The following is an 18,865-nucleotide window of genomic DNA, read 5'->3' on the forward strand; positions in this document are numbered from 1 at the left end:
CCATGGATATGTTTTTGACGTTATATACGACTGTGATTTCTACATTAAACTAGATAACAGCGCAATGAAAATCGGCATATATAGACGAGTTTAGCTGTCACTGGTGTTCTTATTGATGTTCCTGCTTACTCTTCCATGAAGCAATTTTACCCCCAAGAGGTTGGCCAGGTGGCATGGCGAGTTAAGGGCGATGTTTTCTGCGGGGGTTTTGTCTGCTTTCATCCACGTATAAACATGATAGCCGTCATGTTAGAGAAAATTTCTTGAGTAATTACCTATAAAATTATACTACCTAATGTATTCACCAATTCAGCATTTTACTTTTTATTCTACTATTGTTCATGCTACAAGTGTCATAATGGCGTTGACTGTAAACTCTGTGTACACCATGAGATGTTACACGGTTTCCAGTGTTTATATTGTGACAATTAGTAAATATACATATAAAATTAGATTGCTTCGGCCAACATGGTGGATGAATTGCAAGCTACTGTGCTAAAAACAGCAACAAAAAATATTATTAAAACGAAATATACTCAATAATCATCCCCCACCACCAAAAAAACCTAATTTTATATAGTTATTTATCAATAAATGATCATAGAATATGAAAAAGCAAATCCTTTATCTTAAATATTTGTAATGGCGGATTTCCACGATAGGCCTAGTCATTTAAATTAAAGCAATTAAAAGCAAAATATTCAGTGGCTTGCCAACGTAGAAAAGAGTACGCCTTTAATCCTGTACAAAAACGAATAAGTAGACAGAGCCGGCGCTAAGTCGATTGGAGTTATTCCCCTTGAACAGTCCCTCACGAGCAGTAACCCATAGCAACGGCATTACAACACAACACTCCGTACACGCTCTTTCCGCTGTTAAAACATCACAGATATGGCAGTGCTTTGGGCGAATGAAACTTGAGCTGGTAGTCTGTGGCTTATTTGTTAGACAGGCAAGTCGATCTTACCATTTCCTCTGAAAATCTGTTGGACATTTTGTGATAAATCCGCAGAAATGCCGCACCTAAAGACCCCGAAATTGCGGGAGCCATTGTGGAAAGAGGCCGACTTCCTGGCCAACAAGAGAGGTGTTCGCCACACTGTGTATTCTGTGAATGGAGACCAGTTCACGGGAGAATGGCTGGACAACAAAAAACACGGTAGGTTTCTGTGGTGACATTTATATGCTTTCATATCGCATGACAGCTTCACAAGTTTTGCGCGTTCAGTGGATATCTTTGTTTGCCGAATTCGGAAAGCAGGTTCTACATGTAGGTTATCATGTCTAGTTTTTCTATTACATGTATTTTCCATGGCTCTTGAATAGGGAGTCTCAAACAGTACGAGACTGTCATAGAGTATATACTTCTGATCACAGTTTTATACTATCCTTGAAGTGAAATCGTTGAAAATGAAGTCCCATATATACAACACGCCCCAGGGGTCTGAATATGTGTATACCTCCATGTATGAATACACGTATATACGGCACAGGTAGTTAAAAAAAAAAAAATTAAAAAAGACACAAGCAGTATGCAGTCATTGAATGTGGTACAGGCCTAGCAGATCAGTATTTATTTATTTTAAAACTGACCAATGGAGCTACTTTAACTGGCGACAGTCATTTTCATGAACTCTTACACGTCTTCGTGGATAGCACTAGAATGTATATCGATAGTGTAAATAAATGCCACACAGTGCATTCTTCATGGTTGTTACTCTTTAATATTTCCTCTGTTGAGCAGGTAAAGGAACATATCGATGGAAGAGCACAGGTGCTATTTTTGATGGCGACTGGAGGAATGGGAAGAGAAGTGGGTTTGGTACATATAGCGTGCCAGATGGAAAAGGTGGATTTAAAAAGGAATACTCAGGAGGCTGGAAAAATGATAAGAGACATGTAAGTGAATTATTTGACATTGCATTGTTGAGCTGTACGGAACGAAATAATGATGTCATTCGTTAATCAGTCCAAATCAAACTAACAGGTATTAAGTCAATGCGAATGTCGTGGCAATTTGCCAAAATAAATAAATAAATAAAATAGGTAAACAAATAAATAAATAAAAATAATACTCGCTAGTACTACCCCCCCCACCCTCCCGCCCCTCATCCACCACCATGGCTTTTTAAAGCAGAAACAGATTAAATAAAAAAAAAAGCGTTGGTGTTGATTGCCGTCACTTGTCTAGCATTCCGTCAGAGCTGAGCAGTGATTAAGTAGGTTTAATGTTTCCAGGGTTACGGGACACAGTTTTACTCAGAGGATGAGTATTACGAAGGCGAGTGGTATGCAGACCAGCGAGGTGGGTGGGGCAGAATGTACTACGCTGACGGCACAATTTACGAGGGAGAGTGGCATGAAGACCAACGAAATGGACAGGGCATGTTGCGCTTAAGTGAGTGTCTAGACATACCACAGAAACCCTGATTAAAAGATTACTGAAATAATATTCCCAAAAATTCCTTTCTTCTGGTGAACATCAGGAAGAAAGATGATGTGACATCAGAGTTACTAGATACCGTCAGTATGGCTCAAAAAGCCCACCTTAGTATTCAAATATTTGAATGCCTTTCAACACTGTTAAAAAAAATAAATGAAACTATTTCTATACATAGTTTTCAGTTGTCTGTATGATGAACATAACTTCATGCTTTATCTTTCTTTTACTTTAATTATTTGGACTTCAGGATAATATCACTGTATTTGATGATTCAAACTTCATGCTGTTTTGAATGTCACAGATATTCATAAATTCATATTTTGGTGCCATGAGACAATGTTGGGCATTACAAAGACCGAGAGGAATTTTGCAGTTGTGTTGCCTTATATATTATTTCGAAATCTGTCAAAATTTGAGTACAGAGGGTGTCATTCAAAAACATGTCATATGAAAATGTCATCTGTGTCAAGTGCTTTGCTGATGATATTATTTCAAATTTGAATTCACTTTTGATTGATTGATTTTCTCAATCGTAAATACTGCATAATTAATTGCTGAAAATGTTCCACCTGGTCAATCAAATGAATAAATGCTCAGGTGTATGAATTCAGTTTTCAGTACTCAGAATCTTGATCTACAATCTGGTGTAAGTCATGCATAAACTAGCTTAATTTTCATCATATATGTGTCTGGGTTATATGAACTTTGTCATGCTAGTTGAAAGTTTTGCTTATTATTTTACGACACTAACCTGTACCTGTCATTTTCAGCCAATGAAAACAGATATGAGGGTTCTTGGAAAGATGATCAGAAAAATGGGCCAGGGAAATTTTTCTACCTGGATTCTGGCCAGATGTATGATGGTGTGTGGCTGAATGACATCGCTAAGTGCGGGACAATGAAAGACTTTGGTCGCGACAACGCCCCTCAGCCAACACAGTATCCTATACCAGAGGTTAGTGAAGATGCGTCCAAACATTATATCATTGTAATTAGTATGAGTGTGACATTTGCAATCTGATTTGCAAAACATTTTGAAATATTACATGTATGCACTTATGAAACAAAAGGTTACCATATTTCACCTAAATTTTGGTAACTATGTAAAAAAGCACTATCAGAAACACGTAAAGGCCTTAAAATAATACTTCTGGAGCTGGCACTTAAGTTTTTCTGGTAAGAAATTTGACAATTTCACAAACAACTTTTAAGTGGCCTTGAATCAAGATGAATCAATCAGAATCAAGCAAAAGGTGTTAGTGAAAACTGTTAAACTTTGACTAAAATACAGTAGTTTATAATCTGAAAGTAGTTGGGTAGTTTGCAGGTGCAATGGTCTCACCCTGCTCTTCAGTCCTTAGTCAGGTCCATTGCCAGTTATTCCAAAATTGATCATATGGTAATCCCTCACTTGGCACTCATCATAAAAAAATTTGTCGAGTATTGATTAGCCAAGTTTCATTATAGTGACTTCAGCATGGCATTCCAGTGAGACAGCATCTAATATAGGTCAGTATGAAGACTGGCTAAAAGAGAACATCACAGTGAAAATTTGCACGCAAAAATGAATTTTTCAGATACAAAGACGGGTCATAAAATACTGTGGTACTTTCGGTGGTGATATTTTTTGAAATAAAATTCTCAAAATCTAGCAACTTGAAAATGTGTACCGTACAGAACATTAATGGGCATTGTCAAAATTTTACGCCACATACAATAATTTAAGTTTAAAACAACTCAGTTACTAGTAAGACCCATAATTACAGAAATTGTAATTGGTCTGGTGAAGGACAAAAGGAAAAAAAAACATAAAGTACATTTTTTTTCTCTGGTTTTGTGCTCTTTCAGGTGAAGTTAGTAAATCCTGGGGGAGTAGTGGCGGAAGCTGAAGAGCAATTTCTACAGGATCATGAATGAGTGGAATTTCTGATGACTTTAAAATACCAAATGTCAGTCATGCATTCTTGGTGATTGGACAGAGCCAGAAAGGACTGAGCTTTTATGTGGTTGATATTCAGCATGATCAGCATGGTTTGCGCTGTATCCACAGAATTCATCAAGTTGAAATTTAAAAATTGAGTTTTGATTTTACTGCGGTAATGGAGTCGACCACTAACCAGTAATGCACCATTATTAAAAACATTTATTTTTTTTTTTTTTTTTTTTGTGCTGAAGAAATTGGATGAAATAAAAAAATAAGGTAGGTAGATAGACACATTGTGCTAAAATCCTGCCAAAGTCTTCTCAAGTTCACATTTGTTAAGAAATTCATCTTGCAAAAAGTACAAATGTATTATAGAATGTACAGTTATTCCAGAGCAGCTATTTTGTTTTACAATAGATTTTTAAAGGCAAAGCAGACAAAGACAAACCATTATTGAAGAGTTAACCTAGGATGTTTTGCAAACTATGACATTTCTTGTGCAAAATCATTTGTTCAAAATTGCTTGTCTTTGAAAGTGTCGTTATTTTTGTCATTTTTTTATTCATTGATATATTTGTGTTTTATAAATACATCTATGTATTTATGTATATCACTTTGTAATATAATACATGTATATACAAGTTTTTATATCACTAGTATTGTTGTACATGTATTATTCTTTGTTCAAGGCCTGCCATCACACTCAATCCCTGTTTACCCATCACCTTCCCACATATCAGTTACATGTAATACATTTTTGGGGGCCAGATATTGTCCATCATCATAAAATAATGCTACTGAAAAATTGTTCTGCCGTCCGCATTAAAATTCCAAAATGTTTTGACGGGGAAACAAGGAATGAAGTGTCAGTAGTTCTCATTTATACAGAGGTGCAGTCCTTTCATCCCAACCTCTGAAGTGAGCATTTATTTATTTATTATAGTACCACCCTCATGAAATTTTCCCTTATACAATAACGCTCAGTTTCCCAGGTTTTTCAGCCTAAAGAACAAAACATTGATAAATTACTGTACTCACGACCATAAGGCGGTGTAGACTACCACAGATGAGCACCATTTATTGATTATTGTCACCAAGGCCCCACAAGCAGCGAGAACACCACAATCGGATAGTCCGAGACATTGTATTTATTCAACACAACATTTATTAACTGGTATTGATCATTAGTAAATTTTATATTTTGTACACTACTACGATTATGGTATATCACTCCATGGTTTGTCCTCGACGACAAAGCCTCAATAAAAGTGGGTAAAAATTACAATATCATGGCACACACAGAAATAAATATACTACAATCACAAGATATTCAGAAAAAACGAGTGCTTACAATGTTCAACAATGTAGAGCCTTGCTTCCTGTTACAGATGGCTTCTTGTAAATAACAACATGCATAATTGCAAAAGCAATATGCATAATTCCATATTGCAAAGTATATAATGGTGCAAAGGCAAAAACAATGTCGCTAATGTTTTGAAAAAAGAAAACATGTTTATTAGTTAACATGACAGATACGATGGCTAACATAACATGAGGTTTTATGGATAAGTACTTCTTGTTTAATCCTTACAGGATGGTGTTTTAATAAATAATAAACTAATATCATTGTCAAGCATAAAAACAACAGAATCCTAATGCTTTAGGATAGTTGTGGATAGTTGTTATCCACATAACCTCATTTATAACTTCTCTGTTTTGTTTAAAGTTTGACCAGTACAGAAGCACTTCAGAAGCACACAAAGGTCTTAAAATGCTATTTTTGATGCCAACAATGAAATTAATCAAACTTCACAACAGACTCTTAAGTGACCCCCATAAATATGTACACTGTATTTCTTACAAATTAAGCTTTTTATGTGAACCCTTATTTTTGTTAATATCATTAACCATGTAAACCAATAAAGTATAGTTCAAGCAAAATTAAAAGTTAATATCTTATTATATAAGATAATATCAGTACAAGATGTTCATGTAAAGCTTTCAGTTAACATTAAAAGGTCAGGTCAGTAAGTGTGACATTTTTGTCAACATACAAAGTCAAAATCCTTTTCATTCTCTTTGGTTGTTTACATTTGAGACAAATTATAAATGTAAATGTTCATTAAAATACACCTAAAATATCTACCACAATCTACTTTGAGAGAAAATATTATTATGATATAAACTGTAAAAACCTGTCCATATGAAAAAGTTCAAAATTCTGTAAAAAAATTTTTTACAAAGTTAAACCAGCATAGTTAAGACTGGTGTATAGCACCATTCATGTTCGAAACTCTAGCACCGTAAACAAGTTCAAAACTTCAACATAGCTCAAATGAGCATAATTCTGTTCACTTGTATATATGACAATAAGGCAGCTGCCTGATATCTGTGCACCGTGACAAGCCTGGAAATGAATGACAGGAAAAGGGCAGTGTTAGATTGTCCTGTGTCAAATAGTATTTTGACAGGGTTATAAAGTTTACATGACAAAAAAAAATTCATGTAAGTAATATAATTTATTTTTAACCCTTTTAATCATGGTGTGAATAAACAGATGACAGGCCATTATGTCCTGCACCAGTTTAAAAATAATTTCCAGGCTTGCTTGAAATATGTAGACAGCAGCTTAATATGCACAGCTGAAAGTTTAATGTCCCAGAATGTCAATTTCCTCCAAGTAAACACGGTTCTCCAAGCAGACACCATCTGTCGTTTTTGCCTCTTGTACTGGGCAGAGACACTGATTCTCCTGGGCCAGTCTCATTGTTATTATCCAGATAATCAGCTGTAACAACATGCCAATGCCACAGTGCCATGTGAAATACAGGGTGACCAGTATGATGCGGGTGTGGCCTTCGAGTTCATTGAGAGGAGTGGAGAAAATATTGGTATCAGAAGTGGGATACTGGTTTTGCGTATCATCTGAGGACAACAGACCGATGTGACACATCCATGATCCCATTACCAGGGTGAAATATCCTCTGAGGAGACAAAATCCAATGGATCGAGAAAACCTAGCCTCCATGATGACCACGAAGCAGCAGAATCCTGCCAAGAATCCCTCCAGCTGACCTAACACAAACAACACGTCATCCAAACTACCAGCAGGGTTCCAGAACAGAAGCATTAGCAACACATAGACCATTGCCAGCAAAATCCAGTTAAGCTTACTGAGGATCTGGCGTGGATACCATTTGACAAGGGCATCTGTTACTCCAGATATCACAATTGCCAAGTAAACGGGCAGAAAACGTGCTTTACCAAGGTTGAGACTATCCATGTGTGCTCTCCGACTGTGTTCATCACCAACCCTCAACTGGGACAAAATACCTAGAAAACCAGCAATGATTTTGACCACTGCTTCTACAGGGTACTTCTGCAAAGCTGCACAGCAGGGGAAAGTGACACTAGTGAAGAATTCCTGCTGTCTTTGGCGAGAGAAATTGTACCGCTTGGAAGCTTGAATCGTCCACCAGATGGCACTGGCTATAAGTATACACCCCAAATAGATGTGGTCTCCTAAAGTAGCCATTCTTCTTTCTGGTATAACCTCTTACCAGGACAGACTAACATCAAGGTCCTTTCAAGAACATGTTTTTCAGCTACAACAAAAGAAAAGATAACAATATTAAAGTTTGACTAATTACAGCAATTCAGCCATTAAGCCATAATCATTCATTCATTGAATTTTACTGTGAATGAGTTGCACCTCATACAGCACACTCCTTACATTGTATTTGCCATTCACGACACTTGGGTTACAGATTCACTGCCTCCACCAGACCTTTGGAGCCTGTGCGGCGCACATAGGTTTATTTAGGCTTGGCATCATCACTATCGTCCTCGCACGGAACTATTTGATCTGCGTTCAGCAATAAAATTGTTTCAGCTGTTGGTTACAATCATGTTGTGCATACTTTTGGTATACAGGTTAGCATGGTTAGAATGACAGGTGATAGTGATAAAGCCAACAAAACTCAATGCCTCTTAATATCAAATTTTGAAATTCTGAATGCCTATTTTAATCATCACATTGTAGCTCTCCTGAAAATGTTTGGCTACTGGGCCACTCAATCAGACAGTAATGTTTTAGTACAATAACTACCTCTAATATTGTGAGCTACCTGTGTAATGGAGCTCATAGGCAATGATTAATATCCCTTGCATAAAAGCTTCACAGAAATGATAAAAAATGTTCCACTTGCACTATAAATTACAAAATGTATATGCAAGGGGCAATAAATGGCAGAAGTGTGCAAACATAAAACTTGTAAGTCGTGAATTTTGTAATTTGCTGTAATTAATATGCCCATAGCAAATCAACAATCAAATGTTAAACCAAGTACAAAATACACAACATCATGACTCTGTAATAAACAGTATTTAATATGCACACAGCAAATCAGCCAGAGAACATCCTATACCCTTGCTTTATTGTGCTTTGCAGGTGTGCAAATCAAAGTTCAATAAATGCAGTATTTTTTTAGATACATGCAGGCCTACCAACCCTTACATTTTGTTTAATATTGATTCTAATACACAATACACTAAGTCATGAGTTTTGTAATTTGCAGTATTTAATATGCACACAGTGAATTAACAATGGAACATCACATCCCTCTTGTTTAATCATGCTTTACATGTGTGCAAAACCTGAGCTTAATACATGCAGTAATATTTAAGATATTGCCCTAACATTTTGAAAACACTGTTTTTCCTGTTATTGGATGGTGACGCTCAGGGTGTGACCTGGGATATAGCATGTCCCAGGTGTGATATAAGTTATGACTATACTTTGTACCCTTTGTGTACATGTAGTTTAGCTAATAATAAACATCACGGCCAAAGAAAAACACCAATATTTTGCAAGGAATTTATAACATGTATAACATGCAAATGTTATCCTGATCAATAACAAAACAAACTGGAAGAATGCTCATTCTAGAACACAACAACTGTTTCCACAATAACTGACTTTTTAAGTATAATATGAATAATTTTATGGTTAATTATTAGGCTTACATGTATGTATATGTGTTCAATACCACTGAGTTTATGCACCAATCTGTCAATTAAAGGCAACACACGAATTTTCCCATTTTCGAATAAAACAGATTTCATCCCCATAACTGGACTTCAACAGTCGTCTGCTTATAGTCCAGATTTATTCTGTCCCATCCCTCAATTCCCAATGGCACAACTCTTGACATCCCCACAGAAGAACATTTTTTGCTACTCAATTTCCCTTCACTTACATGAATGCAGAGAAGTTCTACTCCTCTACATCAAAAATTAAGTGACTGCATTTCTCTTGAAACTTTTCTGAAAAAAATTAAAATTATTCACTGCTTAAAACTCTGCTTACCTGAAATTACAGGCAAGTTAAGTTTATGTACCTTATACTAGAGAATACTGAACACAGTACTAGTATATACAGGAAGTTCTTGACAGCTGCATTCATCATGCTTGGAACTAATATAACAAATATACTTATATATTTATAATTTAGTCCTAGACCGTGTTAACTAGAAAACATCAACACAGCATTGCATTTAGAGTGGTGAAGTTTATTGTGCTGTTTATGACATATGGTCAACGGAAAGCTAGGTACAGTACTGTAACTTTGTAATGTATGCTGGTGGATGGAGAGCTACATGTACAGAGTGAAAACCAGTGAAAATGCAGTTGTCATATACTTGAACAGCTGACATGGCTAAACAAGCAACATAAGGCTGCTGACCGATTTCACTTGAAGAGGAGGAAACATTGGTAGTACATGTACATGTATATTGTTTATTTTGTTTACTTGATTAGGGTTCAGCGTCATTTTCAACATTATATCAATCATATAATGACAGTGTCTCCTTGAGACAGGCTGGACCCAATACTAACATATTGACACTGCTGCTTCTTTCATACATCATGCTATATCATGTCGCCTCTTCTTTTTTCTGTCATGTTCAGCCACGGATCCGTCCAGATAGAGTCCAGTTACCATTTCAATTTTACAAGCTTTCACTCTGTAGCTCTCTGCCCATCAGCATACATGTATATAAAAGTAGTGCGCTGTGCAGTGCTCTATCTAAGGATATAGGCGTATGACTAGCCCCTGGTGGTTATTTCAACTCCTATCTTTATACTGGACTCCGAGGAGTTGAAATAGCAACCTGGGGCTAGCGTATGACGTAATCTAGTTCACCAAGTGAAACGATCCACCGTTATTCGTCGGCCATAGACGTAAGCCTTCTCCTTCTCAAAATGAACAGCTGAAAAAAGAGGGCCAACAAAAAACAAAATCTGTACCATAAACTATACAACTCTGTAACTGTATCGTCTTTCGCACTAACACTGCTGCCACTAGTTACAGCGACAGATGCAGCGGGCGGTCATGGAGAGTTGGGGTAGTTTCCACCCCTAATCTAAGGTTATCAATAACATTATCACTATCAAAAACAAAGCGCGAGGCAGAGCAGTGAAAGTTCTTCGTGCGGGATTATCTATTCATCAATTTTCAAAAAGTGACAACAACACGCATGCATCTAAGCACAACAAGCCTACTTTTGGGGACTTTATACCTTCCACACCACCCGACCACTTAGAACCCCGTCCCCATTTCCATAACATTTGACAGCTTATTCTTTCTACCAAGAGAGCTCTTTACTAAAGGGAGGTAACTCAATGGATAGCACATGTTAGGTCACAAACAAATGAGTAACTATCAAATGTGCCAGATTAAGGAGGTAGATAATTCCTGGGGTTAATATAACATATTAGTCCCAGATAATTTTTTTTCAGAAAACCGGCTGCTTATGTGCTTTTCATTGCTGTGCACAGCAAATAAAATCTGCTCACAACCTTCAGGTTATGATGACCACCCTTCAAGTGGGTCTACATGAAATATGACAGCAGAGGTATTAATCTATTTTTCCCTAACAAGTACAACACAATGGGATACCGGCGGGTTTTCTTCCCACATCAGGTGGCGCTAGTGTGAAGTCACAACTCTTTTGTTGCGCAGCGCCAAACATATTGCGTGTAGCGGCTTCATCTCTGACGTATTTGGTCTACCCATTGTGACAGTGGAATGTCCAACGTATTTGAAATGACGTAATACATCCCACTTCGGACTTCTCCCAGTACCCCATTCCACTGCATCTTTTAATTTATCCATGAAACAGAAATAAAGGTGAAAGTAACGTTAACCACTAGACGAACGAACAAAACTTACGTTCATATCTGGTCCACTTTGTATGAATGCACAGTCAGCATACTTTATTCCAGGAAAATTGCTTACTAGGGGCTTAATCTCAAAATGCTTACATAGACCTCAGGTATTTCCACTGACTGTATGATTTGTACAGTGTATTGTTTTATGTAGTCTCTATATTTGATCTCACACAAATGCTGAGTAATAGGAGGTATATATTAGCATGAGTATCAATTTATTGCTTCAACATAAAATTACAGCTGTGGCCTCCGTGGCTCAGTTGGTTAGGGTGCTAGTGCAGCATAATGACCCAGAAGCCTCTCACCAATGCGTTCCCTGTGAGTTCAAGTCCAGCAACCTTCGGATGGTTGTGGGTATCCACCGGCTCTGCCCGGTTTCCTCCCACCATAATGCTGGCTGCCATCATGTAAGTGACATATTCTTGAGTACGGCATAAAACGCCAATCACATAAATAAATAAATAAATTGAATTACAGCCTGGAAGATTTAAATATAGTGAAAGACAAAAAGACAAGTGCATGTTGAAAATTTCTGGGAGCAGGAGGGATTGGTGTAAACAGATGATTATGTTTTCTCTGTGGTAATCCGGGGATCAAACCCAGGTCGGGGTGATGCCAAAGACATAAAAAATAGTATTTGTTGCCGACTCACTTGGAACTCAGCATTGAGAGGTTAGAGGAAAGGCACAGGACTGGTTGGCCTTGTGTCAGTATAATGCGACTGAGGAGGGTGTCATATCTGGTGTCTCTGGCATGGTGCTTCTGTGGAAGCAGCACTTTGGCTGCATGGACTCGCCCTGCTACAAGAATACACAGAATGTGTACACGCATCTGGTGACTCCTGGTCGACATGTGAAGAATTGTTGAGTACAACGTAAAAGCTCAAGCATATATACATACATACACTTTGTCTTGTCTTGTATGCTGTCATTTCAAACTGTCACAGCCACATTGACAAGGCTGAAGTAAAGACATCCTTGTGTTTTTAGATGAAATGACATGACTGACTCTTTTTAGGCTAAACATTGAAGCATCTGATCCTCAGGCTAATGTTGAACCTAATTATAAAATAAACACAACAAAACATCCATTAAGAATTATGTTCCAGGCACAACTTTCATGTTTTATATTCAAAATCTACGTTACCGGACATCATGGCAGCCATTCTGAAAGTCCTTTTAACCACACACCATAAAAAAAAAAAAACGTGAATTTTGTTACGAACAGTTAACAGTAATAATATTTGCTTCAGTGCCTGGATGAGCCTGAAGAAGTGGCATGTCTCGAGTATGATGCATCATGGTAATGTCGGTCATTTGTTCTGGACTTATTATACGATGAATGCATCTCAGTCCCTCGTTTATCACGCTTCTGTATGGGCTGCCGTACAAAATCCGGGTTGTATTGCGAGTTGTAGCGCTGCCCCTTCGCTGGAGCCTCCTGCTCACTGGGGTTTTGCGGAGGGGGTTCCCCCCTCAGGCGCCTCATCAAGTCATTAGACCTCTGCCTTTCATCTGCTTCTCTCCTCAGACGTTCTGCTCGCAGTTGCTCAAGTGACTTCGTAGAATGTGAGGTTCCTGTCTGCAGGATTTTCTCACTCTTCTTCTCAACTTTGGAATCTTTATGGTGATGCTTGTGCTTATGTTTCTGAAAAGCAGAGATAATTTTCTTAAGCTAAAAGTAAACCATAAAGGCTTCAGCAGTAAAGTTGTTCATGAACACAATGTCAGAGGTGTGCTTATTTTACTAACCTGGGTCCACTTTTCTTGTTTACCATGTTGTCTTATGGTGCCATATAACATAGAGACGACCTTTACGAAAAAAAGTTACAAAAACATGAATTCCAAGCTTTGAAATTTGAGCTAAATTTGAAAACAATTCAGTTCAATTTTTCTGTAGACACGCTTATCCTCAATTACCCACATAATGAACTTTAGCAGTGCCATAAGTGACATAAAATTCCATCTATCACTATGTTGATGATGATAACAGGAAGATGTTCTAAAGCTTTGTTTGGACAGTTGGATTATACGTTACTAGAAACTTTCAGCACCATAAGTAATATACTATGACAATAATTTGCCTCTAAAAATGCACTTTTTGGTTCACACAGTAAGAATTCTTAGAATCTGTCACCTTGTGCTTATCTGAGTGATGAGAAGACTTTTTCTTCTTCTTGACATACTCCAGCATTTCCTTCATGGGATCCAAATCATTCATCTTTCTTTTCAGCTTTAAGCTCTTAGCTCTGAAACAAAGAGTAAAGTAATAAATTTACATATACTGAGCATGTATTAGAAGATACAGGGTTTTCAGGACTCCACAATCATTCAGCTGTCATCTGCTGAAGTGTACAGGTACTGCACTGATCTGTCAGATACCACTATCAGCCGGTGTAAATTCCTATCCACTGAAGTTCTATGGGTTCACCACAAGCAAACTATTAGCAGGCTAATAGCACACAAATGAGATTCCTGCAGAGGAGGTCTAGTTTTGTTTTACTTTCAAACTTACATGTCCTCTTCATCTTCTTCAAGCTTTCTTCTGCCCTTCTTCAGATACCATGGCTTTTCAGCTAAAATAATGCGAAAAACTTCATTCTACAATCTTTACTTTTCAACCTGTTTCTTGCTTCTAATTAAAAATGAAACCAATTTAATATATAAAAATCTAAATGTGCCCCAGAAAACCAATGACCGGTCTGGCGAAAGTCATAACCGTCCTCTTTCAATAAACAAATGATTTTAAACTCACGTTCAAAAAAATTTTAAAAGTTTCCTGATCATTTAAAGATACCCAAGTTACTTTATTACTTACCTAATTACAAACCAGTTCACTTCGTGGCTCCAAAAATATGCAACCATCTTGTTTTAGGACTTTGAAAATGTACAACAAATTTCTTTTCCGACTCAGAAAATGTAGAGCCAACACAAACTTTGACTCAATCAATGTACACCCTACTTACTTTGTGATTCAGCAGATCCTTGACCAAGGTAGGTCAACAATCCAATTTTCATTTCAAGTTTCTCCTGCTCTTCTTTCTTCTCAGCTTCATGCTCAGCATTTTTCCCTGACAGTTTTTTCTGAAACATCGGAAGATGGCTCAATGATTATTTATTGATTTTAAGAAAAGCTTATCATTGCTTGACACAATGAATTTTTACTTCACTTCACACTCAGCACAGTATATACTATATTTTCATCACCTTATAAACGAAAGCTTACAGAGTCTCTTACATCACAACTTTAAGTTTTAACCCTGATGCTTTGCAGAGGCCGACCAGGGTGGGGGAATTAACTGGTTTATGTGACTGGGTAGAGGTAATATCTCATCAGACACTTTCAAAAGGGTTTAAGTGTTAAGCCACAGCTAAACCAGCAGAATCGGGATTCATACGTGCATGTACCAGCTGATTAATAAAGGGGCAGTGGCCTTCAATGAACACAACCCAGAAAACTCAACTTGCATGCACAGCATGTATCCAGAATTTACAAAGCAGGTGTACAGAAAGTAATTTACATCCACAAAATTTTTATTCACACCCAAATATACAGTGCATGTAAAGAAAAACTTACATTGTAACAGTGAGCTAACAGTCGTCACTGATAAATACTTACGCCTTCTTCAATGTCACTGAAGAAGTTGATGTGATGAAGCGCCTGCTGATTGACCTCTGCTGTGATAAACTCCGCCTTCCTGTCACTGGGCCCCTCCCCCTCATCGTACCTTGGCTCCTCTTCACTTTTCAGTCGATTTTTGGCCCTCTGCCTCAACAGTTCAGTCCTTGCTTCCTGCTCCTATATAAGATAGAGAACAAATGTGCAGAAATCTCATAACCCAACAAACATTTGTAAGATAACTCATATATAAAATCATACTTTTTTTTTTTACTTTACTAAAGATTTACAAGGAAATTGATTCGCTGTTTAACGAAGGCTTTTCCCTCATAGTAGCAATAAAATGAGATTTTATTTTTAAATTAACTTACAGCTGAAAACTTCAGACAATGCTGTGAATTGTTTATAAGATAATATAAACATTATATGTTGTTTACATTATTATTAAATGGAGTAACAATTCATCATTAATATCCATTAAGAGGTTATTAAAATCCACTTTATGTATTTACACACAGCAGAAGGGTGCTTCCACAAAGAAGTTCTAGATGGATAGGGCAGTACTGAATAACCTCCACTCTCCCACTTAAACGTGCATTTTTAGGAGCAAGTTGTGACTCAGTGGGACCTCAGAAAATTGATAATGGTAAGGTTCAGAGTTAAAGTGGTATAAGCTGATTAAAGACCTGGTTTTAAGGCAGATTTCAATTTTGCAGACATGTGTGAAAAGCCTTTAGAAGATAAACGTTTTGTTATTTTTTAATTCATTCGGAGATAATTTTAAAATCCTGGCCGTAATTAATTACAATAAACAGATTTAGCAAAATCTTAAGCTGAAATTCACGGACTTGATTTAAGATCTCAAGACATTTCTACGACTCTCAAAGACTGGTATAGTGTACTTTTACATGCTGTTACTGAGAAAATAATTGTCTGACATGACATAGCCTACACAGGTTACTGCATGCTTTAATAGGCGAGGTTCCAATTCACATAGTTTCACGCCTCAAAAACTGATCTCTCGCTATGTCGTGATCGCTGTCGTGTAACATGGGAGGTAATTCAGAGCAAGCCGACAGACTTTATTTATTTGATTTATTTATTTGATTGGTGTTTTACGCCAAATATTTCACTTATATTTCGGCGGCCAGCATTATGGTGGGTGGAAACCGGGCAGAGCCTGGGGGAAACCCACAACCATCCGCAGGTTGCTGACAGACCTTCCCACGTACGGCCAACAGACTATAACATATACATATATCTGTGATCATGGCAATATTCAACAAGACCTAGGACTGCTCTGTCTAACAGTATACATATATACTGTGCGATTACTAAACTCCTTTTATATATTCATTTATTTGATGGTTGCTTCCATGCCATAATCAAGAATTCTTCACTTTAACAATGGAGGTCAATTTCATGGGTGGAGGAGATTGTACTGCCCTGGGTAAAGTACTTTCCCCTCATGTCAATGCGACGTACATGTACAGATATGTGCACTATATTTGTGAAAGACAAGAGGACTTCATGGAACGTCAGAATACACAAACAGACACATGAGTATTGTGGACCGTTTATTGTTCCAAGGCCTTACACACATTAAGAGTGGAAAATCAAAAAAAAATTCCAGTCCAAGGGTGGACTTGAACTCACACCTTGCATGTCCTAGCTACTGAAAGCTCTGCACCTTTCAACAGTATAACTGTGCAGCTTTGTACTGTTACAGGCCATTTTGTAATGTGAGGTCATGGCTCTGATGTGACGTACCTCTCTATCCACTATTTATGTCGCAGGCCCTCAAATCAATTAAGCTGCTGTCCTCTAAAGAATAGACCTATAATATATCCACTATCTATGTGTACATGAAGAAGGACAAGGTGGGAAACGTTCCGTTGAGTTTAGAAATGGCAAAGCATTTCTCCTCTCTTCTTACACTTATATATACTTTACGATGCCTTAAATGTTTAGTGCTGCCAATAGTTTGTCTGAAAGTGACAGTGTGTCTAGGGGAAGGCTTAATTAATGTGTTGATGGATTCTGGACACACTGGATACTTCTGATAACAGTTGGCACTAGACTTTAACTTGCTGTGAAGCGGAAATTACTGTAAAACTAGTGGAGAGTGTTACCTCTAAACATTGCTGGAACTTTGTTCCTCACCTCGTCCGACTGACAGCCCGAATGATTCCGCCTAGTCCCTTGGACCAAATTCACAATACAAATGCTGTCTACCAGGGTTACCAACGCAGCATAAAATTTAACCCAAAAAATCTACATTTTTAGAGGCAAAAAAACACCACAAAATATTTCAACTATTCTAATACCAATAGGTTATCAGAATAGACAAATATATCTACATGTATCTATTTAGGCATACATGTACACAGTATTAGAAGAGGAACTGTACAATTGATACAAGAGCCTGTGCTTCACGCTTACAGCTAAAGCTATTCGTCGCTGTCTCTCCTTCTCTTCCTCTGCCGCCTTTTCCTCGTCTCTCCTCACTCTTTCTATGTTCTTCTTTGTACGCACATGCCAACTGAAAACAAAATCTTATCAGTTACTGTTTTGTTTGTTGCATTGATTTCTTTATTTATTTGGTTGTTGTTTAAATTCACATACGCAAGAACTTTTCATTTATACTTGGGGATTAACTTTATGGATGGAGGAAACCAGATTGCCTGGGGTATACCAGCAACCTTTGGCAAGTTACTGGGGACATTTTCCACGTCTGACATATAGGTAAGTCTACCACAAAAAGACAAAGTTCAAGAAGTCTGCCATATTAGCTTACTCTACGAAAATAAGGAACATTGTCACACATTATCCACCGTCAAAGCAGGAAACATGCGTGACGAAAATTGGACACCGATTAACTGAAACGTATGCAACACAAATGCCCAGGGAGCTATGATAAATAACGTTGAAAATCACCTTTTTTGTGGTAAAATATTCATTGCGATTGTCCGTCACCTGTGGAACTGAATATAGCCGTCAAATCCCACAGCAATCTGAATACATTAAAAGTCGTTAAACTGGAAAACACCTTAATAAACTGATTATTCTAAATATCACTTCCACGAGTATCTACCGCTGAGGATAAAGTCAAAGAAGGATAACTCTCAAGGTATTTAACGCAAGAAGAGTTACCGGGCTTGGCTAGTAACATCAAGCCCTAGACAAATGGTTGGATTTTTCGCTTGCTAGTGTTTGTGTTTGTTTGGTTGGGGTTTTTCGTCGCTTTCAACATTATCAAATTACAACGGTGTCCCCTTGTAACAGGCTGTAAGGCCATACCAATGGGACATATTTAGAGTGCTGCCTAACTAGAACACAAGGCACGACTACCCACCCACTCATGCCAAAGACTTTGAAAATGATACTTGCGGCTGCCTCGCTTGACGCTCAGCACTGAGTTCTTAGAGCAAGGAAACATTGATTGGCCTGGTGTCAGTATAATGTTACTGGGTGAGGTGTCATGTCTGATGTCTTCCGCATGATACATGTACTTCAGTGGCGGCTGCACTTTGGCCGTATATGGACTCGTCCTGCCACAAGAAGACACGATACACTCCTAATGGCACGTCATATGACTGAAAAATTGCTAACTACGGCGTTAAACCCCAAGCATTCATTCACTTATTCTG

The 18,865-nt window shown here is 37.7% G+C and overlaps 3 protein-coding genes across 3 annotated transcripts; 1 reads left to right on the forward strand and 2 right to left on the reverse strand.

Annotated features, from left to right (window-relative positions):
* Window positions 1-840: 840 nt before the first annotated feature.
* LOC135476309 (MORN repeat-containing protein 3-like) lies at window positions 841-4,593 on the forward strand. Its single transcript, XM_064756299.1, has 5 exons — window positions 841-1,159; window positions 1,745-1,899; window positions 2,239-2,398; window positions 3,214-3,398; window positions 4,292-4,593. Exons 1-5 carry the CDS (start codon window positions 1,015-1,017, stop codon window positions 4,358-4,360), a joined length of 714 nt encoding a protein of 237 aa, XP_064612369.1. The 5' UTR covers window positions 841-1,014; the 3' UTR covers window positions 4,361-4,593.
* Window positions 4,590-10,993, reverse strand: LOC135476308 (uncharacterized). Its single transcript, XM_064756298.1, has 2 exons — window positions 10,929-10,993; window positions 4,590-7,972 (listed from the first exon to the last, which is right to left on the reverse strand). Exon 2 carries the CDS (start codon window positions 7,900-7,902, stop codon window positions 7,018-7,020), a length of 885 nt encoding a protein of 294 aa, XP_064612368.1. The 5' UTR covers window positions 7,903-7,972; window positions 10,929-10,993; the 3' UTR covers window positions 4,590-7,017.
* Window positions 10,994-12,747: 1,754 nt separating this feature from the next.
* Window positions 12,748-18,304, reverse strand: LOC135476853 (leukocyte receptor cluster member 1 homolog). The gene is made up of 7 exons (XM_064756997.1): window positions 18,153-18,304; window positions 17,658-17,757; window positions 15,216-15,395; window positions 14,563-14,680; window positions 14,112-14,172; window positions 13,734-13,845; window positions 12,748-13,244 (listed from the first exon to the last, which is right to left on the reverse strand). Exons 1-7 carry the CDS (start codon window positions 18,173-18,175, stop codon window positions 12,846-12,848), a joined length of 993 nt encoding a protein of 330 aa, XP_064613067.1. The 5' UTR covers window positions 18,176-18,304; the 3' UTR covers window positions 12,748-12,845.
* Between the last annotated feature and the right edge of the window lie 561 nt (window positions 18,305-18,865).

Source organism: Liolophura sinensis, chromosome 10 (genome assembly GCF_032854445.1).
Source record: "Liolophura sinensis isolate JHLJ2023 chromosome 10, CUHK_Ljap_v2, whole genome shotgun sequence".
NCBI lineage: Eukaryota > Metazoa > Mollusca > Polyplacophora > Chitonida > Chitonidae > Liolophura > Liolophura sinensis.

Coding starts and splice junctions, on each gene's coding strand:
- LOC135476309 (XM_064756299.1), top strand. CDS start 1,015: ATGCCGCACCTAAAGACCCCGAAATTGCGGGAGCCATTGTGGAAAGAG. Junction 2,399..3,213: donor ACAGGGCATGTTGCGCTTAA/GTGAGTGTCTAG, acceptor TGTCATTTTCAG/CCAATGAAAACAGATATGAG. Junction 3,399..4,291: donor CACAGTATCCTATACCAGAG/GTTAGTGAAGAT, acceptor GTGCTCTTTCAG/GTGAAGTTAGTAAATCCTGG.
- LOC135476308 (XM_064756298.1), bottom strand. CDS start 7,902: ATGGCTACTTTAGGAGACCACATCTATTTGGGGTGTATACTTATAGCC.
- LOC135476853 (XM_064756997.1), bottom strand. CDS start 18,175: ATGAATATTTTACCACAAAAAAG. Junction 13,846..14,111: donor GAAGAAGATGAAGAGGACAT/GTAAGTTTGAAA, acceptor TCTTTGTTTCAG/AGCTAAGAGCTTAAAGCTGA. Junction 13,245..13,733: donor ATCACTCAGATAAGCACAAG/GTGACAGATTCT, acceptor TCTGCTTTTCAG/AAACATAAGCACAAGCATCA.